This window comes from Gopherus flavomarginatus, chromosome 3 (genome assembly GCF_025201925.1).
Source record: "Gopherus flavomarginatus isolate rGopFla2 chromosome 3, rGopFla2.mat.asm, whole genome shotgun sequence".
NCBI classification, from domain to species: Eukaryota; Metazoa; Chordata; order Testudines; family Testudinidae; genus Gopherus; species Gopherus flavomarginatus.
In genome coordinates, this window is record NC_066619.1 from 40429994 (window position 1) to 40455768 (window position 25775).

Below are 25775 nucleotides of genomic sequence, written 5' to 3' on the forward strand. Positions count from 1 at the left end.
AGCCCCGGCCACTTACCCGCGGCTTACTGCACGTGTCGAGAAGCGGCCCTGAACAGCGCTGCAGCCACATAGCTCCGGGGAGTCTGAGCTCTTCCTCCCTCAGAGCTGCGTGGTAAGGGGAGGAGACGCTCGGCCCAGAGCTCGCAGCCGCGCCCCCTTACCACACGGCTCCGAGCGGGGCAGAGTTCAGGCCCCCCTCCAGAACCACGCGGCTGCAGCTTAGTTCAGGATGCGCTGAGGTACCGGAGAGATGGTGGGGGCGAGCCTCAGCTATTTTCGTGGGAGCCCCTGTGGGGCCTGGGGCAAATTGCCCCACTTCCATGCACAAGACACCCTCCCCCCGGTCGGCCCTGGTGCGAACAAGCCGAGGAGGAGCAGCCCGTCCTCTGCAGCTGGGCAGGGCTGCACTACTGGGTTCCGCTGCTCTTCCGCGGTCAGGGGCCATCCCCTCCCCCAAGCGGAACCGGTAGCGCGGCCCTGCCCCAGCTGCAGAGGATGGGTCGCTCCTCCTCGGCTTGTTCGCGCCGCTCTTCCAAGGTCAGCGGCTACCCCCACCCCCCCAAAGCGGGAGCCAGTAGCGCGGCCCTGCCCCGGCTGCAGAGGATGGGCCGCTCCTTGGCTCGCAGCAGCGGGGACAAGCCGAGGAGGAGCGGCCTGTCCTCTGCAGCCGGGAAAGGCCCATGCTACCGGTTCCCGCCTGAGGGGTCGGGGTTGGCCGCTGCCCGCGGGAGAGCGGCGGGTACACCCTCCCCACTTAGCCGGCAACCTGCTCCCCTGCACCCAGCGGCAGAACAGGCTGGTTACCGCCCCCTGGGCCGTCAGGATCCAGCCCGGTATGCTGCTTAAGGTATGAACTGGGGCCCCAGCCTTATGCCGCCCCCTATATTTTGCAACCCTAGGCTTGTTTAGCTGGTGCCTAGAGCCGCCCCTGAGTAGATCACAAACTGAATATGAGTCAATAATGTGATGCAGTTGTGAAAAAGGATAATATTCTGGAGTGTATTAACAAGAGTGTTATATATAAGACACAGGAGGTAATTGTTTTGCTGAGTTTGGCATTGGAGAGGCCTCAGCTGGAGTACTAGGTCTAATTCTGGGTACTACACTTTAGGAAAGATGCCAAAAAATTGGAGAGAGTCCAAAGGAGAGCAACAAAAATGATAAAAATTTTTAAAAACCTGATCTGTGAGAAAAGATTTAAAAAACTGAGCATATTTAATCTTGAGGAAAAAACTCAGGCCTTGGCTATACTGGCGCTTTACAGCGCTGCAACTTTCTCGCTCAGGGGTGTGAAAAAACGCACCCCTGAGCGCAGCAAGTTACAGCACTGCAAAGCGCCAGTGTAAACAGTGCCCCAGCGCTGGGAGCACAGCTTCCAGCGCAGCAAGCTAATCCCCATGGGGAGGTGGAGTGCCTGCAGCTGCGACCATACTTGCACTTCAAAGCGCTGCCGCGGGAGCGCTCCCGCAGCAATGCTTTGGAGTTTCGAGTGTAGCCACGCTCTCAGTGGGGATCTGATATGTCTTCAAATTTGTTAAGGGCTGTTACAAAGAGGACGGTGATCAATTGTTCTCCACCTAAGGTCTGACAAGAAGTAATGGGCTTAATCTGCAGCAAGGGAGATTTAGGTTAAATACCAGGAAAAGTGTAGTTAAGCTCTGGAATAGGCTTCCAAGGGAAGTTGTGGAATTCCCATCACTGGTGATTTTTAAGAACAGGTTGGACAAACACTTGTCAGGGATGGTGTAGGTTTACTTGGTCCTGCCTCAGTGCTAGGGGCTGGCACTGATGACTTTTTGGGGTCCCCTCCAGCCCTGCATTCTATGATTAGACCATATACTAATCGTGTTCTGCATCTGGACTGTTTCTTCCGCTCTCATGTCTATCCTGTTGTATTGATGATGCATCTTTGAGCTACCCTGACTCTTTGATCTGATTGATTCCCAGTGATTTCTTTTTGACTTCTAGGACCAATGTCTTTGATCCCACTCAATTGTTCTTGAGCTGATTCACCTATTCCCATGTCTATAAGTACCTGTTTACCTTCTTTTGGATCTATCCTTCCATTTAAATGACTATCTAAATGGGAACCCCCATTTGTATCTTATGTAGTTCTGTCTAAGAAATGTGATCACCTGGTCACTCTTCACTTTGTAAGGAATCTGGGAAAATTTGTATCAGCTGATTTACAATCATCAATGGTTTAGATCTCTCCCTCGGTATTTTATCCTTGTCTTGATAATAGTGTAGACAGACAGTTACATCTCCTGACCTGGAGCCTACTGGGGGCCTGAAGACAAGGGATTTGTGAACTCTTTAAATTTGAATTAGTTCTGTATTGCCCTCTTTTAATATGGCATGGAAAATATTGTCCAGTGTGTCCACCCTCTATCCTGCTTTCAGAATCTTGGCTACTATAGACTCCGAATTATGGGAGAACTGAGGGAAGGGTCACAGACACTCTGTCCTTTATGTCCTCACAGGGAGCATAAAGAGGCACAGGGCACACTGTGGACAGAGGGCCTCAGTGAACACTGCTGTTTAAAAGAATCCAATCTCTCGTGCATGAGGCTCATATATACCTAGAGTGGAAATCCACACAAACAATATCTTGAAGAACCACAGTTACTGTGTAGTAGGCAGTGGTTCTTTCTGCCTTATTAGAGGAGAAAGGCCATTGTCTGAATCAAAGTTAGAGGTTCCAATTATGTATAGATTAAAAATAAAAGAAACATGTATTATAGATGGGGCTGGTTTCACGTGTTAAGGTTGACCGACACTTTCCATTATAATACTCTTTTCATTTGATTATAACTTTGCCAGACTTTACCATTTGGGCTGAAATTTTCCATGCTGGGTTCTGTTTCTGGATGAATTTTTCTGGAAAACTTCAGCTAAAACTTAGCAGGCATTTCTGAGAACAAGGTTAAGGAAAAGATATGTTGTTCTGCTCATCATAGAAGTCACCGGAACGTAATTTGAAAAGCCCTAGTGCCCTCATGCTTTGGGGTAGGGTTTTGAAGTTTAGTAAGGGAGGTGGACTTTGTCAGGGATATGACTTTTGATTTCCCTATGAAAGTCTACTCAAATTTGTTCATGTTTTAAACCTTTTAAATATTACACTTAGTACATACTTACTGATGACTTCTTCGATTGTAGCTGCTAAATTCTCAAAGATTCTGACTGGGCATATTCCTGGCTGAGCAGAACTTTTCTTGCAATTGCAGTTCTGGTCTGCTGTGGTCTCTTCTATGTTGTCAGTGACCACCTGTTTGCTTGGCCCAGGCAGCATATGCTAGAGCAAGCTGATTTTCAGAGTGGACAAGAGCTGGACTTGCAGAAGGGTGGGTGTGGAGGAGTAGATTGAAAGGAGGAGTCTGGCAGGAAGACTGGGACTGTAGGCTGGCTGAGGAGTAGTGAGGGGGAGACTGGGTGTTGGAGTTGAGAGAGACTGGGTCTGGAAGTTGAGGAGGGAAACTGGGATGCAGAGACTGGGAGCCAGTAAGTGCTGTTGAGGAGAGACTGGGATCAGATGAGGCACTTGGGTGGGCAAGGGCTGGGGTTGTTTGGACAAGGAGACTAGGTATTGTGCAACCGAACAGGGAATTGAATTCTGTCTACAGCTATTGTTTTTTGTTCCTGCAGGATTTAACCCATGGTCAGTTGTTTGCCAGCAATACAATAACCACCAAACCTGTGGATAGTTAGATATAGATATATATAAAACACCCACCCACACAGATTTATACAAATGCCTTCCATGTTCTTCTCACCAACAATACATATTACTTTTCTGGATCCATTTGTTTAGTTTCTCCAGTCAAAGCAAACATGCTTAGAGGGTGATGAATCAACAATGCCCAGTTTTTGTTGTTTAAATCAGTTACTCTATCTAGGTTCTTATACCACCTCCCTCACCATGCTCTGCGTGTTTAATAGCAAGATAAGATGATCTGGGAAGGTTGTTGCATCCTCAGAGTCATCACTTAGAGGTCTAATCTTCAGGTTTGACTTATCTAGACTCCAAGGAATAACAATTCAAATCCAGCTAGCTGTAGCCTAGTATTTTCCCATGATGTAACTAAATGGAGTTCAATCATTTTACTGTATTGGAGGTTCTTCCGAATGAGATCTTACAAACACAGGTCTCATATGCTGTGTATGTACATTAAAGATAACATGAGGGAAAATTTATCACTCATTATGATGATTGGAAGAAAGGTAAAGTCTTAACTTCGGGAGACTTGTGGACCAGACCAAGAAGTTAATAATATTTAAACTTTTTTTTCTTTACAGAATATCTTTACAAATCATACTCTGGATGTAAATGTAAGGTGGTTAGCTGTGCTGTACTTTAAAAATGGAATTGACCGCTATTGGAGGCGTGTGGCACCACAGTAAGTTGTATGTTTCCTTTGTTTACATGTTAGAGTAGATTTTGTTGCAGTTTCACCACTGTTAAACAAAAAATTATAACTGATAGGAGGGAAGAAGTGTGTACCTGGAAGTTATGGATTCATATTAATTTTCAGCGCTAGAAGGGACGTGAAAAAGCCAAAAACTCATTAATGAACTAGTTTATTCATACTTTGACACTTACAATTTGGTCTGTGTTGCGTTGCTTTTACGGACCGTGTTACACAGTCTAGGCAAGTTTACGTGTATTTTGGGGCAGACAGAGACAAAAAGACAAAAGGAGCTCTCAACCACGCTTGCAGGCGTTTCCCTCATTTCACACTTATTCAACAGACATTGCAGGCGTCAGTGTGACATGGTGTGTGACAATCCTGGAAGCGTATTGTACAGAATACTGTAGTTATAGGAGCACTATTGGACTTTGACCCCATTATGCCTTCCTTATTTATCTCCTGATATAGTGCTGGGAGTCCTAAAAAAATCTGTACTCACATTTACGCCTGAAAAAACCCCCATCCTGTAAGACATATATAGTTATACATCGTTTAATATTATGATAGCAACCCCAGGTACATTTTAGGTATATGATTTGGTAGACAAGAATAATGGTGAAATTTAAGTTTATTCGTGGAACCTTAATTGTGAATTTCCAGACCATCAAAATAACCCAGAATTGGAACAGAAAGGAAGGGTGTAGGTCATAAGGCAGATTTTGAGACACTTCCCTGATCTCTAATTTCCTACATTTATTGTACTGTAGGTGTGTGTGTCAGATCTACAAGTTCTAGACTATTCAGCATAAGAGTACCCATAAAATATCCAAAAGAGCCTTTACTGTTTTCAAACGTCTGTCATTACTAAGACTTTCAGATCCCCCCAAAAACTGCACACACATTTTTGCAGGGAAGCACAAGGATTCTGTGGGGGATGGGGGAGCGTTTTCTGCAGGCATGCAGTCACGCAGAATTCCCCCAGGAGTATCAGTATCTGTAGTGCTGAATGCTATGGCCACTTCTCCCTCCTGCTACAAATACACCCCCCATGCAAGGGGCCGAAAAAGAGTTTGGGTAATTGCCCAGTCTACTATGGCCTCTTCACAGCTCCCTGTCTGTCACTGGAGTGGGGCAGGGGCTATAATCTGGCCAGTTATCTCTAGGATTCTATCTGTTACATATTCAACACCTCATTAAGCTGCTTTTCCTGCTCCTAGTTTTTCTCTGGGAAGCTGTCCTCTTTTCTGAGCTTGTGTTCCTTCGCTGCATTGTTTTCCTTGCTACTGTGGATTGCTTTTCACTTCATTCTTGTATATTTGGTGCCCCTCAATTAGGTTATTGTGGTAGCAACTTGAATAATACTCTTACACCAGGTTTGTGCTTGGATTTGTGAGTGCTCAAGAGAAGTAGTCTTTCATCCTGGATTTCTGTGGATGACAAAAGAAAATACTTATTTGAATAAGTGAATGCCTCAGTTTTTCCTCTTTCCACACTTTATAAAATATCAAGACAAGTATCCCTCTTCCTTCTCTCCTGCCAAAAGAAAAAAAGTGTTTAATTGTCCAGACCTTAATGATTTCAGTACCTCTGATGCCAACTCCTATCTTTCTGGCTTCCAACTGAAGCAATTTAGTAGTGTTGCCTATCTAGCTTTTCAGTCCATGAATTTTAGCACTGAAGTGAAGTTAATTTAGCAAATGGTACTATTGTGATTTTCTCTGTTAAATAATTATTTTTGTCCATAATTTAGTTGTTATATTACAACTTAAAATATTAAGGGAAGATCACAATCTCTCTCTCTCTTGGTTTTTGACTCTCCAGCAAGTCTTTTTGTAGCAGGCTCAACATAATATGGATGGTGAATTACCACCCAGCAGATGTCACTGTTGCATCACATGAGCTGCTTATCAATTCAGAAAAAAGTGTTCTGTAAACATGAATTTCTTGTTTTAAAAGTGTCTTGAGACATTTTAGTACATGTAACTATTAATGAGCATATTTTTGCTTGTTTTCTTCTGTTGTGCACTTGACAGTTCTTAGAAAGATCAATACATTCAGGATAAACCTCAGATATGTAACTTGTGCATGAATCAATTTTTCAAGTGCTTTTTAGCACTTTGCCATATTTCCTTATCATAAGATGCTTGTGTCTGAAGATTTTTCTCCTGAATAGTCCATCTTCTGCTACTTGATCCTGTAGTAGAACCCTAACCCTGAATCTTTCATATTGTGTTTATTTATATGAAGGCTGAGTTGGGTATATATCTTTAACAGATATGACTATTGTGGGATTGAGTGGAAAGAAAATTTGGCACATGAGATGAGTTCCCGTTAAATAACAAAATATAAATGAAAAAGTATGCAGAAATTTATCAGTTAAATTGCTTTTTTATTCTTTGTTTTTCCCAAGAGTATCCTGTTGTAATAGTTACTTTTACAATGAAGATTAAATGTCTTAATTGTAAGCACAGTAGCTTACAAATATCAGAACATGTCACTCAGAAGTGTAGGCTTTTGAGATTGGCTATTTTTTAAGACATACTTGATATGTCTAACTTAGTGGTTCTCAAACTTCATTACACCGGAACCCCCTTCTGACAACAAAATTACTTACATGACCCAGTGGCGGTGGGTGAGGAGGAAGGGCGGAATGAAGCCCGGCTACTGAGCCCCGCCATCCCGGGACAGGGTGGCGCTCAGGCTTCGGCTCCAGGTCCCAGCAAGTCGAATGCTGGCCCTTTCAACCTCATTAAAATGGGGTTGCGACCCACTTTGGGGACCTGACCCACAGTTTGAGAACCATTGGTCTGACCAAATAAAATTATGGTAGTGTCTGTTTTTTTAAATGGCATCTGGATACTTCAGATCAATAATTGGAATTACTGTTTCCTGAATATATTTTCCACTTTTATAGAGCTATTCAAAAACAGTAGGGTAAAATTTTGAAGAGTGTCCATGTCCCATTTCCAAAAAGATGCTAAGGCATCTAAGTCTCATTGAAAGTCAATTGGACTTAGGCTCCTAAATGCTTAAATTGATTTTGAAAATTGGACTTAAAGCACTTTTGAAAATTTACCCATGTACTATACATTTGTCTAAATTAATCTGAGGAGTAGGAGAGAGGAGAGTACGTGTGATGTAGCTGAAGAGGAACCTCGCTGAAAACTAGGAAAATTGCTGTAAATGTTTGATGTAAGAACACATCTCATTTTGTTCTGTATTGTATTAACTTGGACGTTTAAGGCTTGTCTAGACTAGGGTAAAAGGTATATTTTTAAGATAAGTTTTAAACAATAGGAAATTTAGTAGTATTTGTTGAAAGAACTGAATCATGGAAGGGAGACAGTCTGGCTAGTGTCTGTGTTTCTCTCTGTTGCTTGAGAAAACTGTGAAAAGGAATATAGATTCTGGAACTGTCAGCAAACTCAGGAAGATAACACTGGTTCATTTAACATTTGCAAGTGTCTCTCTGCAGCCATAAAGGCTTAATAGAAACGATTTAGGTGAAAGCTTACATTCTGCTGAAAATGATCATTTAGGTCCTTTGCCAGAGATCTTTCCATGTGCTAACAGCTAATGTGTGTATTTTTTTTTTCAGGCCTTATATAATCTGTAAATCCTGATAAAATATTTTAAAATTCCTTATTTTGAATGCACAATATGCCATTGTCTAACAATTGTTTCATTCGGACTTCTCTAAAAAAGATATAACTACAGTCGTATGCAATATGGTATGTTACAGAAGTGAGAAATGGTTAAATTAGATAGTAATATATAGTCTCAAATTGTATAAGAAGTTACATAAAATAAATATGAAAGGAAGGCGTAAAACTTTATTTGCATAAAAGTTGACCATAGAGCCTGGAATTTATCGTTCCTAATCTGTTTTTCTAGTAAGTTATTGCTACATGTATCAAGAATTTTCACTCAAATGCTGCCTCTTCAAAAGGACCCTCAATTTTCCACTATAGCAGGGGTAGGCAACCTATGGCATGTGTGCCAGAGGCGGCATGCGAGCTGATGTTCAGTGGCGCTCACGCTGCCTGGATCCTGGCCACTGATCTGGGGGGCTTCCCAGAAGGCAACTTGGTTCATTCTCGTTGAGAACAAAAGGAGATTACAGGCCATTTTGATTGAGGACAGTTCTTAAGTTTCTCTGAAGGAAGTTTTATGCTTCTGCCTCTGCTGACAGATTGATTTTCACAACTGAAAATTTATGGCAAAAATGAGTTATTCCTAAAATTTTATTTTCTAAAGCTACTTTTGGCTCTGGATCTGTTCAATATAGAGAGCGAGAGAGGGGGAACTTGCATGCAGATGAATGTAGGTAGTGTAGGAGGCAGGGGGTCTCTCTGTGTGCACAAGTGAATATAGGGAGATACAAAAACAGGGACAGGGAAAACTGGGATTTACACTGTTTTGCATTGCTGTGGCAAAACAAAGCAGCTCTGAAGTCAGTTTAATTGGTCTGTGTGTTTTGTACAACTCTAGAGTTGGGTAAATTATTGTGAATCTGGTCATACAAGTTATAATAAAATGATTTAATGTTGATACTTCATATTGTCATATAATTAGAACTATCACATTATAACATTCTCTTGGAGATTCTTGCTTTAGTGTTCATGTATATATCTGTAAATTACGTAAAAGCAAGGAAATTCCCAGACAAAACAGTGCTAAGATGGAATTAAAATTGATAGTGCATCTCAATAATTTAGGATAAAAATACACATTACAGGGATATTGTAGTTATCCCAAAATCAAGTATTAAGCTAGGGAAATTCAGAGTTTAAGGTTTAATTTTTAAGAAATCCAAACACGTTAGGTTATAAACATTTACTATTATGTAATCCAAACAGCTTTAATGCTGCCCTGTGGTGATGATATGAAAGGAAAAAAAGAAAATGCATGTTTAAAAATCAGTAGAATGACTTAATTATTATCATGTTTTTTTGCATTGTGTCAATGTCACTTAATCTTTGTGCAGCTTAATTTAACTTTAGGTGAAAATACAATATGTAATAACCTCATGTGTTTTGAGGCGTAATTGTTTGTAACGTACTTTAAAATACTTGGTTTGTAACATACTTTGGTGAAAAGTACTGTGCTGTATAAGGATAAAGTAAAAAAGTATTATTTATTTGCGTTAAGTCCCTCACTGCTTTTCCTTCCTTGTTATGCATCAGCTTACAGTTCTGTACATAATATTTCATACACAGTATCAGTTTGATCCTGTTTTCTATATTTATCTTATTTCCTTTTGCAAATTATCTGTGAGTATATGTGTTGGATTTGAGTCTGTTAATAATGGACTGCAACCAAGATAAATCTGTCGTAAGTCTGTGTATATTACCTAGCTACACACAACCGCTTGCAATTTGATTTATATACACTGCTGGAAGTCAATAAAAAGTTGATCACAAAAGGTCTCATAAGTGCATGTATTCGTCCATCTTTGTGTCCTCCTACTGTCTCTCCACTTTCTCAAATGTCAGTGACCAGAATAATGATCTTTTTATACTTCACCAGGCTGAAGTTTGTTAGTAACAAGAAAACTATATGCATGAAAATGTTCTTCATCCAGTCAGATGTATTAAGCTCAAATGGAAATAGTCTTTTCAGGGTGGATTGATTTAAATCAGAGCAATTTAAATCACTGATTTTAATCTTGATTTAAATCAGCAAGCAGGAAACCTTGATTTCAATAATTGATTTTAATCATATTTTGCGTTTGTACTTTTTAAAGTTATTTTCTCATTGAAAGGTTGTTTTTTTTTGGTTAGTAACCATTAAAACGTTAATTTGCAACTAAGTACAGCCTTTATACTAAATTTGGTGCTCCTTTCTTATAAGCAAGAGGATATGCTCTGTCTACACTAATTAAGCAGTTATATAGCTTAATTTACATATATTTGATTTATTAATTTTTACATTTGTATTATGTTAGAAAATGTTGAATGATACATGTTTTTAATACATGATTAACTTTTTACTTCTGATTTGTGTTAAGCTCCGTTTGGATGGAAATTGGAATTCAATTAAATATACACAAAACCAGCATTTTATTTTTTTAATTAATAAAATAAAATAAAATTACCTTAAATGTGGTAGATACATAAGAAAAAAACATTTTCCATTTAAGATTGATTTATTAATCAAAGGAAGTATTATCCTTAGTGAACTGAAGTGGTTGTTTCAGGTCACTGTGAACTGGAAGATTTTAGAACTAGTAGATCTCATGTTTTCACACCTAGTTTTGACTCAGATTGGAAGAAGGAACAAGATTTCATGCTTTTCCAGTTCCTGATTGGTTTCTGAACTTTGAATAAATCAGTCATTGAGCTGAACTAGTTGAATAAACTGAAATGAAGAAAATATTCTCACTGCACTTGCAGAAGAGGCTACTGCTGTCAAGTGCTGGTTGAGCATGTTCATCATATTATGGTTCCAGGTGCTTAACCAGTGGCTTCCAGCTGTTCAGTGATCTGACTTTCTGTAAAACTTGGCAGCAAATGTACACTGCTTGATATTATATTTTGTTTAATATAAATTTTTTTAATAGATAATAAGTATATGCCTCACAATAGATTGTCAATTTCAAATTTAATTTTAAATAGGTTATTTTTTAAAAATAAACTTGTATCTAATGTGAGTAAAAACAATTTAAATTAAAAATACTCAATTTTAAATGAACAAATCTAATATTTTGATTTTTAAAAAAATATATTGATTTTTATCCAGCCTGGGTCTTTACATTTTTTACTGATACTACCTATAAAAATAACTCTCTATAAATATGCATAAAAGTTGAGGGGGATTTATAGCTTGAAAATATAACATGTTAATTAAACATCTTATTATAACAGCGCTCTTTCGGAAGAGGAGAAATCTACATTGCGTGCTGGGCTCATCACCAACTTCAACGAACCAGTGAATCAGGTTAGTAGTGAAATTAATGATGATTAGTTATTCTCTTAACAAGTGCTCTTACTGGGATGTAACATTTTTTTTTAATGAAAGTTTAAAAATGAGATGTGACAGAATTTCCAATTTTCATGTTCCTTTTCAAATAGTATTTTATGTTGATGTGGGATGTAAGATTTTATCACAGAATTAAGTTTTTCTCAAGTATCAAGTTTTTCTTCATTTGACTGGATTATCTTACTTACACCCTCCTATATGTCAGAATTTAATTTATATCTCCTTGTGTTTAAAATAACTAATTTTTGTACTTCTGGGTTTGTCTGAGGTAGACTAAAGACTCATTCTTTGCGTGCTGGTTCCTATGTGTATTCCACTGTGAATACACATGTGCCTCATGTGCCCAAAGTCAGAGAATTCTGGAAGGCAGTGTCTGTTGGTCTGTACATATGCCTTCTCTCTCCCTGTGCCTCTAATTATGGAGATAAAGGGCGGAGCAGACTGCCTGCCTCTCCAGTTCCTTCCTACTACTGCCGGCCTGGGTTGGAAACTCCAGCATCCAGAGCTTCATCTTCCTTTATTCTTCAATCTGTAAATACATATGTATATATTTTGTAAATAGTTGAGAATTTTACCTGATAGTTTTTAATTATGTTTCATAGTTAGCTAGTTAGATTCTCCATCCCTTGCACCAGTACCTCATTGTGGGTACTGAAGTATGCCCAGGACTCTGGGCTTCAAAATCTGTGCTTCTTGCCAACACTTCTTCTCAATCAGTTATGACCATCAATGCTGCCTGTACAGCCTTGGAGGAGGGCAAGAATTTTGTCTTAAGAACTGCTTAATGGAGAAAGCAGTTAGACTCAGATTGGAGGATCCCCCTCCAGTACATCAGCCTGACTCAGCAATGAGTATACATCCTGTTGTGAGGTCTGACTTAGGAGCCAGGAAATCTACTCCCACAGATCCCCCACTGGGGTCTTGTTGGGAGGCAGGAGCATTCTCATAAAAACGAGAGCAAATTCTCTTCCAAAACCTCTTCAAAGAAGTTGGATACAACCCTGCGTAAGTCAAGCAAGTCTTCCCACTCATCTCATGAGGACTTAGAACGTTCTAAGTCTCAGGATCATGAGAAGAGAGCCCCTCAAATACAGGGCTCTTTTGCTACCAGACCATGCTCCAGTGGCAATGGTGCCTTCGGTACCAACTTAAGCCTAAACCCCAATAAACAGTAGCACTGACAAAAGCCAAACATAGGGCGTCTCAATCACCTGCAGCAGTGGCTCTGCCTAACTGTGGCAGAAACTGTAACTGTGCTAGCTCTGTCATTCTGGGCAGACCAGGACCCTTTGTGCTCCAGGAAGAGCAGAGTTTTACTCTACACCTAACAACATTTTTGCTTTCCCTGGTCTCCAGTCTCCATCACAATCCGGCCCTTACCTCATAAGGGAGGTCTCGATTCCACCAAGAGGTGCAGCTTGTGGGAGGTGTCTGTTTCCCATTCTGTCGTCCAGCCATGGTTTCCCTCCAGTGGAGAGAACTGCTTGATAGATCCACAATAAGTGTTTTCTTTCTAGGAGACTCTGAACCTCCCAAAGAACTGATGACTTCTCTACCAAGGCATGCCTTCCCAGATAGGGGACCTGGACCATTCTGCAGCCAACACCCACCTCAGTGTCTGCCTTGAAACCATTGGTACCCCATGCTATGGGGACCTTCCCAACTACTCTTTGACCCAGCTTATTGCCCTTAATGGGGACTATGGGATCCATCCCACTTTGCAGAGTTGACACAATCTATTAGGAGTCAGTCCACTCCTCCCCCATGAGAGGACAGCAAGAGATTCCTCCTGACCCCATGGAAAGGGATGATTATGAGCTGGATCTGGCAGTTCTGCCAGTAACATCAAGACTGTCCTCAGGATCTCTGGATGAAGCAGTGACTCCAGTATCTCCATCCCCCCTATGACTGACTATAAGCAGTTCTAGGAACTGTTACATAGGGTTGCAGAGGAGCTACAGATCCTCCAGATCCAGCCAAATTGTATTTCTTGTTAATGTACCCATTTTGGAACCAACTACAACAGTCTGACATATCCCAGCCACTTGCATCCATACCCCTAAGAGGAAAGAAAAACACAATTTTGTCCCATCCAGAGGGGCAGAATTTCTCTTTTCTCATTCTGCTTCTAACTCTTTGGTTGTCCATGCTGCCACAAAAACATCTATACAGCAACACTCTAGATCTACTCCGGTCAATAAGGAGGGCATATGCCTTGATTTATTGGGAAGGAAGTTCTTCAGTTCGGAATAGCCAATTACTGTACTGTTGGCTATGTATGATTACCTGAACTACTGCACATTCACAGTCCGTTGACAATCTTGTGCAACAATATAGAGCTCAATTTCGAGCTCTCATTGAGTCAGGCAAGTTGGTTGCCAGGACCACTCTTCAATCAGAAGCAGATGCACAGCAGATACATCTTGTGATGTGACGTGAATCATGGCTTCATGCTTGGGGGTTTCCCAGGGAGGTCCAGAATATCATGGAGGACCTGCTATTTAATTAAGCTCATCTTTTTAACCAAAAGACAATGGATCCTTACATGTTCTAAATGACCATCATCTGCTCTCTGGAATATGTACCTCTGCCTCAAAGAGAAAATTCCGCAGCCAGTCACAGAAATTTAGACCAATAGCTCAACAGTTTTACCACCATTAACCTTATGTGCCACCCCATAAGAGGCAAAGCGTTCAGAAATTCTGTTTCTGTGCACCTTCTGTGGAAATATAATCATCCCAATCCCAGCTCCCATCTAAACAATATTTTTGGTGGGTGTTCAAGAGCTGCAAACCAGTGATGCCAATTCCTATACATCCTTTGGGGGTCATCTAGCACTCTTTTTCCACCTCTGGAATGCAATAACAACAGAAAAATAGGTGCTAAACATAATTGGGTCTGGCTTGTGATCAAATTTACCTCCCTGCCCCTCCAAAACTCCCATCCTCGCTCCTTTTCAGGGACCATTTTCATGAGGAGATTATCATACAAGAAGTAGGATCTCTTACAGCAAGGAGCAACAGAGTGGTAACTCTTCAGTACCAAGGAAAGGTACTCATCATACTACCTAGTTCTCAAAACAAAGGGTGGCTGGACAACCCTCTTCGATCTCCACCATCTCAATCACTTTATTTGCAAACTGAAATTTTACATTGGCACCTATATTCCCATCCCTGGAAAAGGGCAGGTGGTTTACGCCCCTTGATATGAAGGCTGTGTATTCACCCTGCCCACAGACGTTTTCTCAGATTCATGATGGGCCCTGACCATTTTCACCACAGAGTGCTCCCATTTGGCCTTGGTACACCCTCAGGGTCTTTCCCAAGGTCTCCATGGCAGTAGCATCCCATATCAGAGGAAGATGGTGAAACCACAGTGCCTATGTTAATGACTGGCTTCTTATTGCAAAGTCACATTGAAAAGCCTACGAGTCGATTTCGTCAGAGCTTCAACTCCTGTCTTTCCTAGAGGTCAATGTAAGACTTTTATACCAAATCACGCATACTGTGTTCTCTGTGTGTATTTTATTCATTAAACTATTTGAGCATTTTTCCCATTTTTTTAGCATTTCAATTTGTAAAATAGCTAGGGCTTGAAGAAAGATGTCTTTAAAAAAGATTAAAACCTTTTTGTCTTTGCAGTAGTATGACGTTTCTTTTGTATCTTAATTCCAAGGCACCTTTCTCTGTGGTACCTAAGTGCCCGTAACCTGGCTTACTGTCTACCTGTTGTATTTATCATGGACAACTGTACAGCTTGTTAGGTTGGGCTTTTGGTGAATAGTATTCATTGTTGTTTTCTGACAGCAGATCTGTAATATGAACACTACAGTCATGCATAATGTGGCTCATAAGGTTGGGAAATGAAGACTCAGATTCTATCAAATTAAATGATAGAAAAAGGTGTGTGTGTGTGCAGATTTAATAAGTAGGATATTACTATCTGATGAGTAGTAGAGCTTCTGACTTTTGTAAATCCACAAGATATGTTGTGGGTCTCAACCCTGCACCCCAGGAATAAATCAGCCATATGGAGGGAACAAAGAAGCAAACTGTTTCTGTGGATATCAGCCGGCCGATTCTGACGCTTACAAAACCAGTCCTCTTTAATGCTTTTTTTAGGCCACCCTGCAGATCTACTTAAGCTGCTGATAGCCTTTCTGTTCCTGTTAGCTCTTTGTGCTGCTGTTGGGAAGAAAGAGAAAACAGGATCTGAATTTCACCAGCAACTCTACCTCTTTCTTCTGCCAATGACGTAATAAAAAACCTGGCAGGAAGGAGCGTTGCAAGGGAAATTGGTGATATCAAATCGTAGATCGGACAATTAAAGAAGCAAGTAAACAAGTTATATGTTTTACCCTTGCATACTCCCTCTGTCCCCATAGCTTGCTTCGGTTCTCTTTGGAGGGTTGGGAGCATATCTTTTGACCCTCCTGACTGGAAGATGTCTTTTTGGATGGAGCGAAGGGCCAGTACTGGTGTTTGAACCTGAGCAACTCTTTGTACTGCAAGCTTGCAATCTGCTTAAGGTTCTGATTTAGCAAAGCACTTACAGATGAGTTTAACCTCAAGTAGTTCTAGTGACTTACATAGACACACACCATCCTCTTTAGTTTTAATTTGTACAGACTAGCTGCTGCTGGAAAAGGGTGATGAGTCCTGCTCATGAATCCAACCCATAATGCCCCCCAAAACATAGTCATCCATGGCAAATCTCAGGGGGAAATAGGACAAGTTATTGCTGCTTGAAGCAGACTAGCAAGCTAAGTCCTTGATCCAGTACAGTGCCTTGAGTGCATAACTGTAAGCATGTGCTTAAATGCTTAGCGGCTCCAAGCACTTAGTTTATGGCTGTTTGAGGCTGCAGCCTGTTTTTAGCATTATGTTCTGCCTACACTTTTCTTACCATTATACAGGTAGAGAAGGCAAAGAGGCCATGTTTAGAAACAGGAAGTGGTTCTCATATACTATGTGGATGAGGGCCATATGTATTGTTAACACTATCTAGCTGTCTATATATGTGCATTTATTCTCTCTCTCTCTCTCTCTGTATAGAAAAAAAATAGAATTAAACAGGAAGAGAAATGAGGTCAGATTAAAAACTTCACTGGGCCAAGAATGGTCTCTAAATTATTAAATCCTAACTACCATAGGGCTGCTAAAATGCATGCAGTGACTCTAGCTGCCCTTTAAAATCCAGTAATACAGTAAAATGTTGACTGAAGTCTCAACTGAACAAGTAGCTTAACATTTTATTTGCAGGTTTATTAAATGTAACAGAAGTTATGTTTCTGGAATGTAAATTTTATTAAATCTACCTAGGCCTTATGTGTGTCTTTCTGGTACCTGTTTTTTCTGCAGATAGCCACTCAGATCTCTGTATTGATTGCTAAAGTTGCTAGGCTGGATTGCCCTAGACAGTGGCCAGAGCTTATTCCTACTCTTCTAGAATCAGTGAAAGTCCAAGATGATCTCTGCCAACACAGAGCATTACTTACTTTTTATCATGTTACTAAGACGCTGGCATCTAAACGACTTGCTGCAGATAGGAAACTTTTTTATGACGTAAGTAACGCTATTAATAATGCAACATGTAATATTCTGGGCTTGATTGAAGAGTAGAAATGTTATTTTACATATTTGTTTATAAATGTTTGTGATGGGCTGTGGAAGTGGGTACATGGGAGGCGCACTTGGGAGGGTGTCAAAAATGGTTATTTATTCTCTATACATGACAAGTCATAATATATGATGTATTTTAAAAAAAAAAAGTAGGCTAAGGTGAGCTGGTAGCACCACCTATTAGGTTGCCTGATGCTTTCCATGATAAGATTCTGTTTTCAATTGCTCATAACTCTCACAAACTTTTAACCATTGGGCTGAAATTTTCCATGCTGGGTGTCTTCCTCAGGCTGATTTTTTGTTTGTTTGTTTGTTTGTTTAAATTTCAACCAAAATGATTCAGCCATTTACAAGCATGAGGCTAGGGAAAAAGACATAGTTTTGCTGTTTTTTAAAAAAAAATAAAATTCTGGTGACCTATTCTCTGAGAAGCTTTAGTGGCTCTGTGTTGGTGTGGAGGTTACCCCAGTGTGTGCCCCTTTCAGTTAGGTATGGCATTGCAGGAGATCCCTTCCTCACTTCCCTTAACCCAGGTTATAAACAAGTCAAGACAGAGCTTTTTAAATTAAAAAGCAACCTCCTTTCAAGGGTTTATTATTTATTATTTATCATTTATTACTGACAGCTATAAGCACAAACAGAAACTCACTCAGACACATCTGGGGACATTCATCGCCTCGGGCTTAATCTAACTAGCTGTCTCTGGCTCCTTCCTTCAGGAAACTCGTTGCTATGTCAGTAAACAGCCTCTGGTCTGGGAAATCTTTCCAGTTCCTTTTCGGGATTACCCCTTTTCAGTGCTTCCTTACACAAGAATCCCCAGCCCTCCTCTTTGGAATGCAGCTGTATTGGTTAGTTTTATACTTTCTCCTTACCTAGGAGTCTCCCCAGCTCTCACCCCTGAAGCTGGGTTCTGTTAATCAGATGTTCTAGTCCTTCCTAAGCAGCACATTTTCAGCCTCTTAAAGGGCCATGCCACGTGAGGGGGTGGATGACCATTAGAATTCACTACCCCATCATAGCCTCCCTGCTTTGGATTAAAGATTCAAAATTTAGCAGGTGGGATGTGTCTTTTGCTTGTCCTGTGAAACTCCCCCCAGATTTGGCTGAGCAAAACTCGGTTTGCTCACGCTCAGTAGAGAATTCTTAGAATTCAGCAGCTAAAGTGTCAGAAGATTCTGTCCACACTGGGCATGCTCCATTCCCTAACAACTCCTATTACTGGCCAGACTGAATGTGAGCCATACCTACAGAGTGACTCAGCGTGCTCCACACTAGGCTCTGGTGGCTCAGAAGAATGGAATGTGCCAAAGTGAGGCCGGGCAATGGAACTCAGAGCCAGGAGTCTGCCTCTCCCGTGCTCTCAGTGACCCCCCTGCTGGCGTATGGGAAGTGTGGAGGAGGAAGCCGCCTGGCTTGAATGCAGAGGGAACAAGAGCTGGACTGGGGAGATGGGAAAGGAATAGTTTGGGACTAGGATCTGGTGAGACTGGAACTGGGAGAGAAGACAAAAACTAGGACTTGTAATCATTGGCGGATGACAGAGACTAGTGGGCAAGGCATCTGGGAATGAGAGAAATGAAGAGAGGATTTTGGGACTGACTGGACAAAGAGACTGGTCATGCGAGATGAGGGATGGAGGCTGGCACTGGCATATGAGGGTTGGAGGTTGGTACTGGTTGGGTAAGGAGGCTAGGAGTGCGAGCTGGATGTTGGGGCTGGGAGCTGGGTGTGTGTGAGTGACGTGGATTGGGAGCCAGTGAAGGAATCAGGCAAAGAGGAGATAGTGGGATTGTCTGGAGGAAGAGACAAAGAACCAGTGAGGAGAAGGAGAATGGAGAGAGGGAGAGGAGATGAGCTAGGAACAGCGGGGAGAATTGGGACTTACTGGGAAATTGGGACAAGGAGTCAGGTAAGAGTTTTGTTGGTGAAAAGGGAGACTGAGATTGGATGAAAATCCTGTGTGTGTGCATCACAGTGAAGAGGAGAGAGACTGGACAAGGAGCTGGTAGGATGGAAACTAGAACTGGCTGGGAAGGAGACTGGCAGTGGGATGAGAAATTTTAGTGGAGACTGGAAATCGAATAGGAGGACAGGTTGGTAGTGATGAGGTAGAAGAATAAGCTGTGGGAAGGACAAGACAGACAAGCAGAAGGGTCTGTGATCTCGAGTACTCCTCTCCAGAGCCTGGACCCAAGGTTGCTAAGTTTTGTCATTCCGTTGCAGTCTGTAAATATCTGTGAAACCCACTGACTAAGTGTGTGTGTCATCTCCGTCTAGTACTGCTCTACATATAGGGTAACAACCTATTATTGCTACCAGTAATTCCATCCTCTAAAGTGGCAGAGGTCTGTGTGTGGTAGACCTAAATGTTCCAACTCTGCAGAAGAACCATGAGGGAGTCAATATGATGCCATGTGATGGAATTTGTTTTTTCAGTTTGCTTTTCTAAAAACCTAGGAAATTACAGAAATAAAACTGAAAAAAAAATTAAAGTTGCCAAATGAAACACTCAAAAGTTAGGAAATTGACAGTATTACAGTATCCTGTACAACCTTAATTCAACCCCTTTATGTTATGCATTATGATACAGTCTTTAATTACATGATAATTATTTCTTGCCACAGGACCCTTGCCTCATTCAGTGAATAAGATGGAGAGGGCTCAATTAATAAGATATTCAACATTTTATTTACTTACGTAATGTGTGACCCTAAGCTTTATTTACTGCACGCTATTCAAACAGTGCTGTGAATACAAAATTATTAATTTGTTCATGGGCTTTTCTGTGACACTCATCTCTTTAGTATTAGAGCGTTTTACAGTCATCATTTAATCTTCACAACATCCTTGTGACGTGAGGGGTTTTTATTCCTGTTTTACACATGGAGAGCAGAAGGTCAAAATTGTTCACTAATTTGAGGGGGCCAATATGAGACACCTACGGCCTGATTCTTCAGGGTGCTTTACATTACGTAGCACTTTATATATTGAAAGCACAGCTTCTCTTGACTTCAGTTGCAGCTGTAAGTGCTCAGCATTTCTGTAAATCAGACTCTTGGATTCTCAAGACCAACACCCAGAAAATAAGAACACAATTAGTGACTGCCTATAAGAAGTTTGGTTTAAATTACTTGATCAACATCACATAGGAACTCTGTGGCAGAGGCAGAAATAAAATTCAATTATCCCAGGCAGCATTCAACTGCTTGTATTAATTTAACAAGTCTGAATGAAAATGACAAATCATGCAACTACTCTCTCCATTATAAAAATCTGTTGATTATAGCATATAGAGTTGTCCTATAGGTTATAGAATAGTGCATTTTTAACCTACTGTTGACTAATGTGAAGTATATTTTATAAAGCTGTTTTCTAGCACAGTTAGGCACAGGGAACTGTCTTAGTACCATTCTGTCAAGAATTATATTAAACGATGGTTATTTAGAAAGGTGCTGATGGTATTTCCAAATTCATTATAGGCTGTGCGTTAATATTCAGGTTAATGTTGTGCAAGGGTGTGTATTCAGGATGCTCTATAATGGTTCTAGGGAAGTATAATCTCCTTTCCTCTGTTTTTTGGTCTCTTGTGTTTGATTGGGGGCAGCTGTGGCCTTAACAGACCTGTTTGCATGCTTCTTGAAACACAAGTTTCCTCAGTCATTCTGCCAAAGGTGACTCATCAAGTTGCTGCAATGCCTTTGTGATCTGATTGACCCACTTGCTTGTACAAGTTACTCCCTGTTGCTTCCTGCATAAAATGACCTGCAAGAGTTTGGGTGAGCAAAAGCCCCTAACCCAGGTAAGCTTATTTTGAACACCTGGTTCAGCTGTCCATATGAAAATACAGCATGCTGCCTCTGATTCCTAAACTGCTCTGTGAGGCCAGTGTGTCATCTGTATGAAGATGCTAGTGCTGACCCCATGATTTGAGAGTGAAACAAACTAAGGAGTTTGTCTACACAGGGCCGCTCAGGAAAGTTAATCCGAATTAACTACAGGTGTAAATTTAAAGTGGATTCATTACAAAAACAGCTTTAAACCCCAGTGTGGACACATTCATTCTGAATGAAAATATCCTCAATGCAGTTTAGCTTAATTCACAATAGCATTTAGTGAGGTCCCTGGGTTATGTACATTTTGTTAATTACCAAAAAAAATTCGGTTTTTCATCATAACTGTTGGTTTCCATTGCTGCTGGCCAAGTGAGAACCATGGTTTACCATGTGAGACTGTGGTTTATGAATTCAGTGTTGATAAGGGCAAAGTGTAATTCATGTTAGAAAACATAGTCTCAACTATATATACAAAATGATAGTGACTAAATTAGCTGTTACCAATCATAAAAGAGATCTTGGAGTCATCGTGGATAGTTAAAGCTCATTGACGGCACTGTCTACAATAACTGTCTGAGGTTCCTCCCCTCCAGTGCCACCCTCAGCCTTCTCCAGTCCAGCTTACCCAATTTGCATTCCACTGAAGCCACTCTCGCCAAAGTCTCTAATGACTTCTTTCTAGTTAAAGCTCAGAACCAGTACCTTGTCCTCACCCTCCTTGACTTGTGAGCCTCTTTTGACATAGTCAACCTTGTTCTTCCTCTTGAAATCTTGTACTCCTGACTCTCTCCTTCTCTGGTTCTCCTCCTACCTCTCTAATTGCTCCTTCAGTGTGTCCTTCAGAATATTCTCTTCATTCATCCTTCAGCTTTCTTTGCGGGTTGTGCAGGGCTCTGTCCTTTTCTTCACCTTATCTCTGGATAATCTCATCTACAAATTCAACGACCATCTCTATGCTGATGACTCACAGATCCTCCTCTTTATTCCAGACCTATCTCCTTCTTTTCAAACTAATATCTGGGGATGGCTGGCCTTCAGCTCATGCTCAGCATGGCTAAAAAGAAAGCTTATATCCCCCATTCTCCTCCCCCCCTTCTTTCTTTCCTTCTTTCTTGATCACCATGGACAATATTGCCATCCTGCCTGTCACTCAGGCCTGTAACCTGAGCATCATCTTTAACTCGGATCTGTGTTCCAGGTCCTCATGTCTGGGCTGCCTAAATTTTGCTTAGTCTTTCTTCATAACATGTCAATGATACCTTTTCTACCAATCCACACATCTAAAACTCTTGTCCAAACTGTCCTCAACTAGTGCAACATCCATTTGTCTGGTCTTGAAAAATGCATTCTTACCCTCTTCATATCCATTCAAAATGCTGCTGTAAAGATTATTCTCCTAGCCCATTACGTCATCCCACCACTGACTCCCCCTTCTCTGTTTGTGTAAACATAAGTTACTACTTGCATTCACTTCCATGGCGCTTCACAGGTTATCCCTATCATACCTGTCCTGTCTCATTCATTATTGAAATGTTGACTTCCACCTCCAGTTGGCCCAAGATGCCAGCCTCCTTTGCCCACTTATTAAATTTTCAACCAAACATATTTGTGCTTTTCCCATACTACCCCTGGAAATGTTTAAAAGGCTCAAATGCTCCTTTCCATTTACACTAGGAGAATGCAAACTCAGTGGGGGAAGCCATCTCTGCAGCACTCTCCTCCCAGGGAACAACGGAAATTCCGAAGGTTCTCTACAGACTTCAAATTCCATGGAGTCAAAGCATTGTGGGGCTTGAGGAGCAGCTGCTTTCAGTTGTATAATTTCCCTTTCATCTCCAAACCCACAAGTTTGCCCACTGCAGATTTATTGGCCAAACCGGACAGTCTCTACGCAAAAGCATAAATGGACACAAATCTGACATCAGCAATCATAACATTCAAAAACCAGTGGGAGAACACTTCAACCTCTCTAACCACTCAGTGACAGACTTGAAGGTGGCAATTTTGCAACAAAAAAAACTTCAAATGTTAGTCTCTAAGGTGCCACAAGTACTCCTGTTCTTTTTGTGGATGCAGACTAACACGGCTGCTACTGTGAAACCTGCAGATGTATTGTGACTGAACTAGCCTTAACTTGCACCGACTTCTGGTTGGCAGTGTGGACAGCTGTTACGTGCCATACACAAGAAGTGTTCTGGGAACAGTGGGTGGTTGGAGGCCCCTCACAGCATGGCGCCATCAGAACTGTGCTGCCAGAGGGCTAGAATGAGGAAATAAGATGCTGGGGAACTTAGAGGCACAAGGACTGTGCATTAATGTTCTGGTGGCTTACCTGTGTTTTGTGAGGCTGAATCAAGTGCCACTACTCTCCATCTAATGGGATAAATGAACAGGAAACTCTCAGTGCAGACTACTAAATCCTCATTCTCTAGGTTGGAATAACTTACTCTGGGAAATATAGGGCATAATCCTGTCTTCTTACATGAAAGTAACCTTTATTTCTTATAATATTTTCTAAATACGGTATGCCCCTTTACCTTTTTGTAGGATGGATAAAAGACTATGATTAAAAAAAATAAAGATTATGGTTTTTGAAATGTAAATTGAGTTATTTATATGTAAAGACTTGCTCCATACATTTGAATTTGCAACTAACTGTCTCAACCTCAATTTCTTAACTTAAATAACTTGGGGAAGAAAATCAGTTTAATATGCTTCATCAGTAAAGAATATACATAACTATGCAGCTGTCATCAAAATAGGGTTTAACACGTGCACATACTGTACAGTACTACTATTTTTTATTACACAACATAAATATGACTAGAAATGGGAGTAGAGTGTGACAGACATTCACCAGTCTACAATATATGTCACATTGAAACTTGTTTGTAAAGAAACCAGTTCTCCAATTTTGTTCTCCAGCAAGAAAACTTATTGTTGCGAAACCCTTTTTGTAGCCATGTGGATTAGTCAGATAAATTCAGATTGGAAATAAAGGAGCACATTTTTAATTATTGAAACAAACTACCAAGGGATGTGGGGGATTCTCTATATCTTTGCTGTCTTCAAAATCAAAACTGGATGCCTTTATGGAAGATTTGTTTTTTTAAATCAAACAAGCTATTATATAGGACTGATGATGGCCTATGTCGGGGTCCCCAGCGCGGTGCCTGTGGGTGCCATGCTGCCCGCCGGGACTTCTGAGTGCGCCCGCATACTGGCCAGCGGATGAGCATCCACTGAAATGCCACTGATAAGCTATGTCATCCAGAGGCGTTGCCGCTGAAATGCCGCTGATTTTCGGCAGCGATGCCTATTGACGTTGCCACTTGTCAGCGGAATTTCGGCAGAGGCTCGTCCGCCACCACATTCCTCCGTGGCCCCAGATGAAAAAGGTTGGAAACCACTGGCCTATGTTATGGTGGAGGTCAGACTAGATTTAACATTCCATTCTGGCCTTAAAGAGCTATGAATCTATACATTTATTGTACTAGTGTCAAATATTGGGATTCAAATGTATTGGTTTTTCTTTACAGTTAGCATCTGGAATTTATAGTTTTGCCTGTTCCTTATGGAATCATCACACAGATACATTCCTACAACAGATCTTTACGGGAGATGAAGCTGCAGCTACAAGTTCATTAGAAAGAACTCTCTTGTCATTGAAAGGTAAATATTAAAAAGATTATTAAATATATACGCTTAATGTACTATAAAAGATGAAATAAGGTTATTCAGGTGACATTTGTGTATTCCTGTTGTTGGGTTACAGTGTCCCTGGCATCTTGTGAGAACTTTGGAATCTTCTAGCAAAGCCATGCCACTTGGAGCCCAATAATCTCAGTTCCTTTATACTTGAGTATTTAGCAGTTGGGCTGGGCTACATAGGAAATGAAAAACCTTGCTCTGTGTACCTAGATCTGCTTTTATCAGAAACCAGTTGGAAATAGCTATAACTTGTGTATTTTGGATAACTTCTTTAATAGTTGTTAGCCATTTAGTATAGCTGTTGCACATTTTAGAGTTGCTGTTTCTACTTTATGCTGGTGATATGGATGACCCTAGTCTTAGTTGGGTTTCAAGAAATGCAGTCGTGAATCTCTCTACAGACGCCTCCCAGGTTATGCATACCCAACGTACGCAAATCCGTGCTTACGGAAAAAGTTCTGTAAACTAGAAATAGGAGGAGGTGTTTTTTTGCGTAATTGTCAGGTATACATTTCCGACTTATGCAAAATTTGAGTTACCCAAGGCATTCCGGAATGGAACGCTTGCGTAAGTTGGGGAGTGTCTGTATTCCTTCTGTGTATGGACTACAAACACAACTGTTACAAACATCAGAAGATTTAAAAGGAAGGCTTTGTGGGATGTAGTATTCAGGAGTTTCTGGAAATGACACGTTATCTTCCCTGTGAGAGAACTCCAGAAATGGTAAAATTGGGGCACTGCATCCTTCTGATAGACTAGGAAAAGAAGAACCTTTTTGGAGTTACCTTTTTATCACTTCAAAAGTTTTTTTTTTTTTCTTTTCCCTCTCTCTCCTGCTGATGATAGCTCATCTCAATTGATTGGCTTCTTACAGTTGATATGGCTACTTCCACCTTTTCATGTTCTCTGTATGTATAAATATCTTCTTGTTGTATGTTCCAGTCTATGCATCTGATGAGGTGGGCTAGCCCACAAAAGCTTATGCTCAAATAAATTTTTTAGTCTCTGAGGTGCCACAAGTACTCCTGTTCTTTTTTCATTGTTGTTCATTAGCCTTATTTTGACATGAATGGAACCTTAAAGTCGAGCTGGGTGAATATTTATTAACAAATAGTAAATTTACCAAAAAATTAATTTTTCAGGGCGCTGAAAGTATTTGTGGTATTGACATGAATTTTGCTGAATGCTTTCAATTAATTTTTTGGGGGGGGGCACCA

General features: G+C 40.9%; 1 protein-coding gene across 11 annotated transcripts in view; it reads left to right on the forward strand.

The window, feature by feature from the left end:
* IPO11 (importin 11) overlaps positions 1-25775 on the forward strand; it is a 250522-nt gene that overhangs the window by 17741 nt on the left and 207006 nt on the right. For all 11 annotated transcript variants that reach the window (XR_007773522.1, XM_050946896.1, XM_050946894.1 and 8 more), the window contains exons 4-7: positions 4297-4397; positions 11276-11348; positions 16751-16954; positions 24387-24519. Coding sequence is in view for 10 of the 11 variants with exons in the window: in XM_050946896.1 (XP_050802853.1) it covers positions 4297-4397; positions 11276-11348; positions 16751-16954; positions 24387-24519 (511 nt within the window). In the remaining variant the exon portion in view is untranslated. The remainder of the gene's footprint in view (positions 1-4296; positions 4398-11275; positions 11349-16750; positions 16955-24386; positions 24520-25775) is intronic.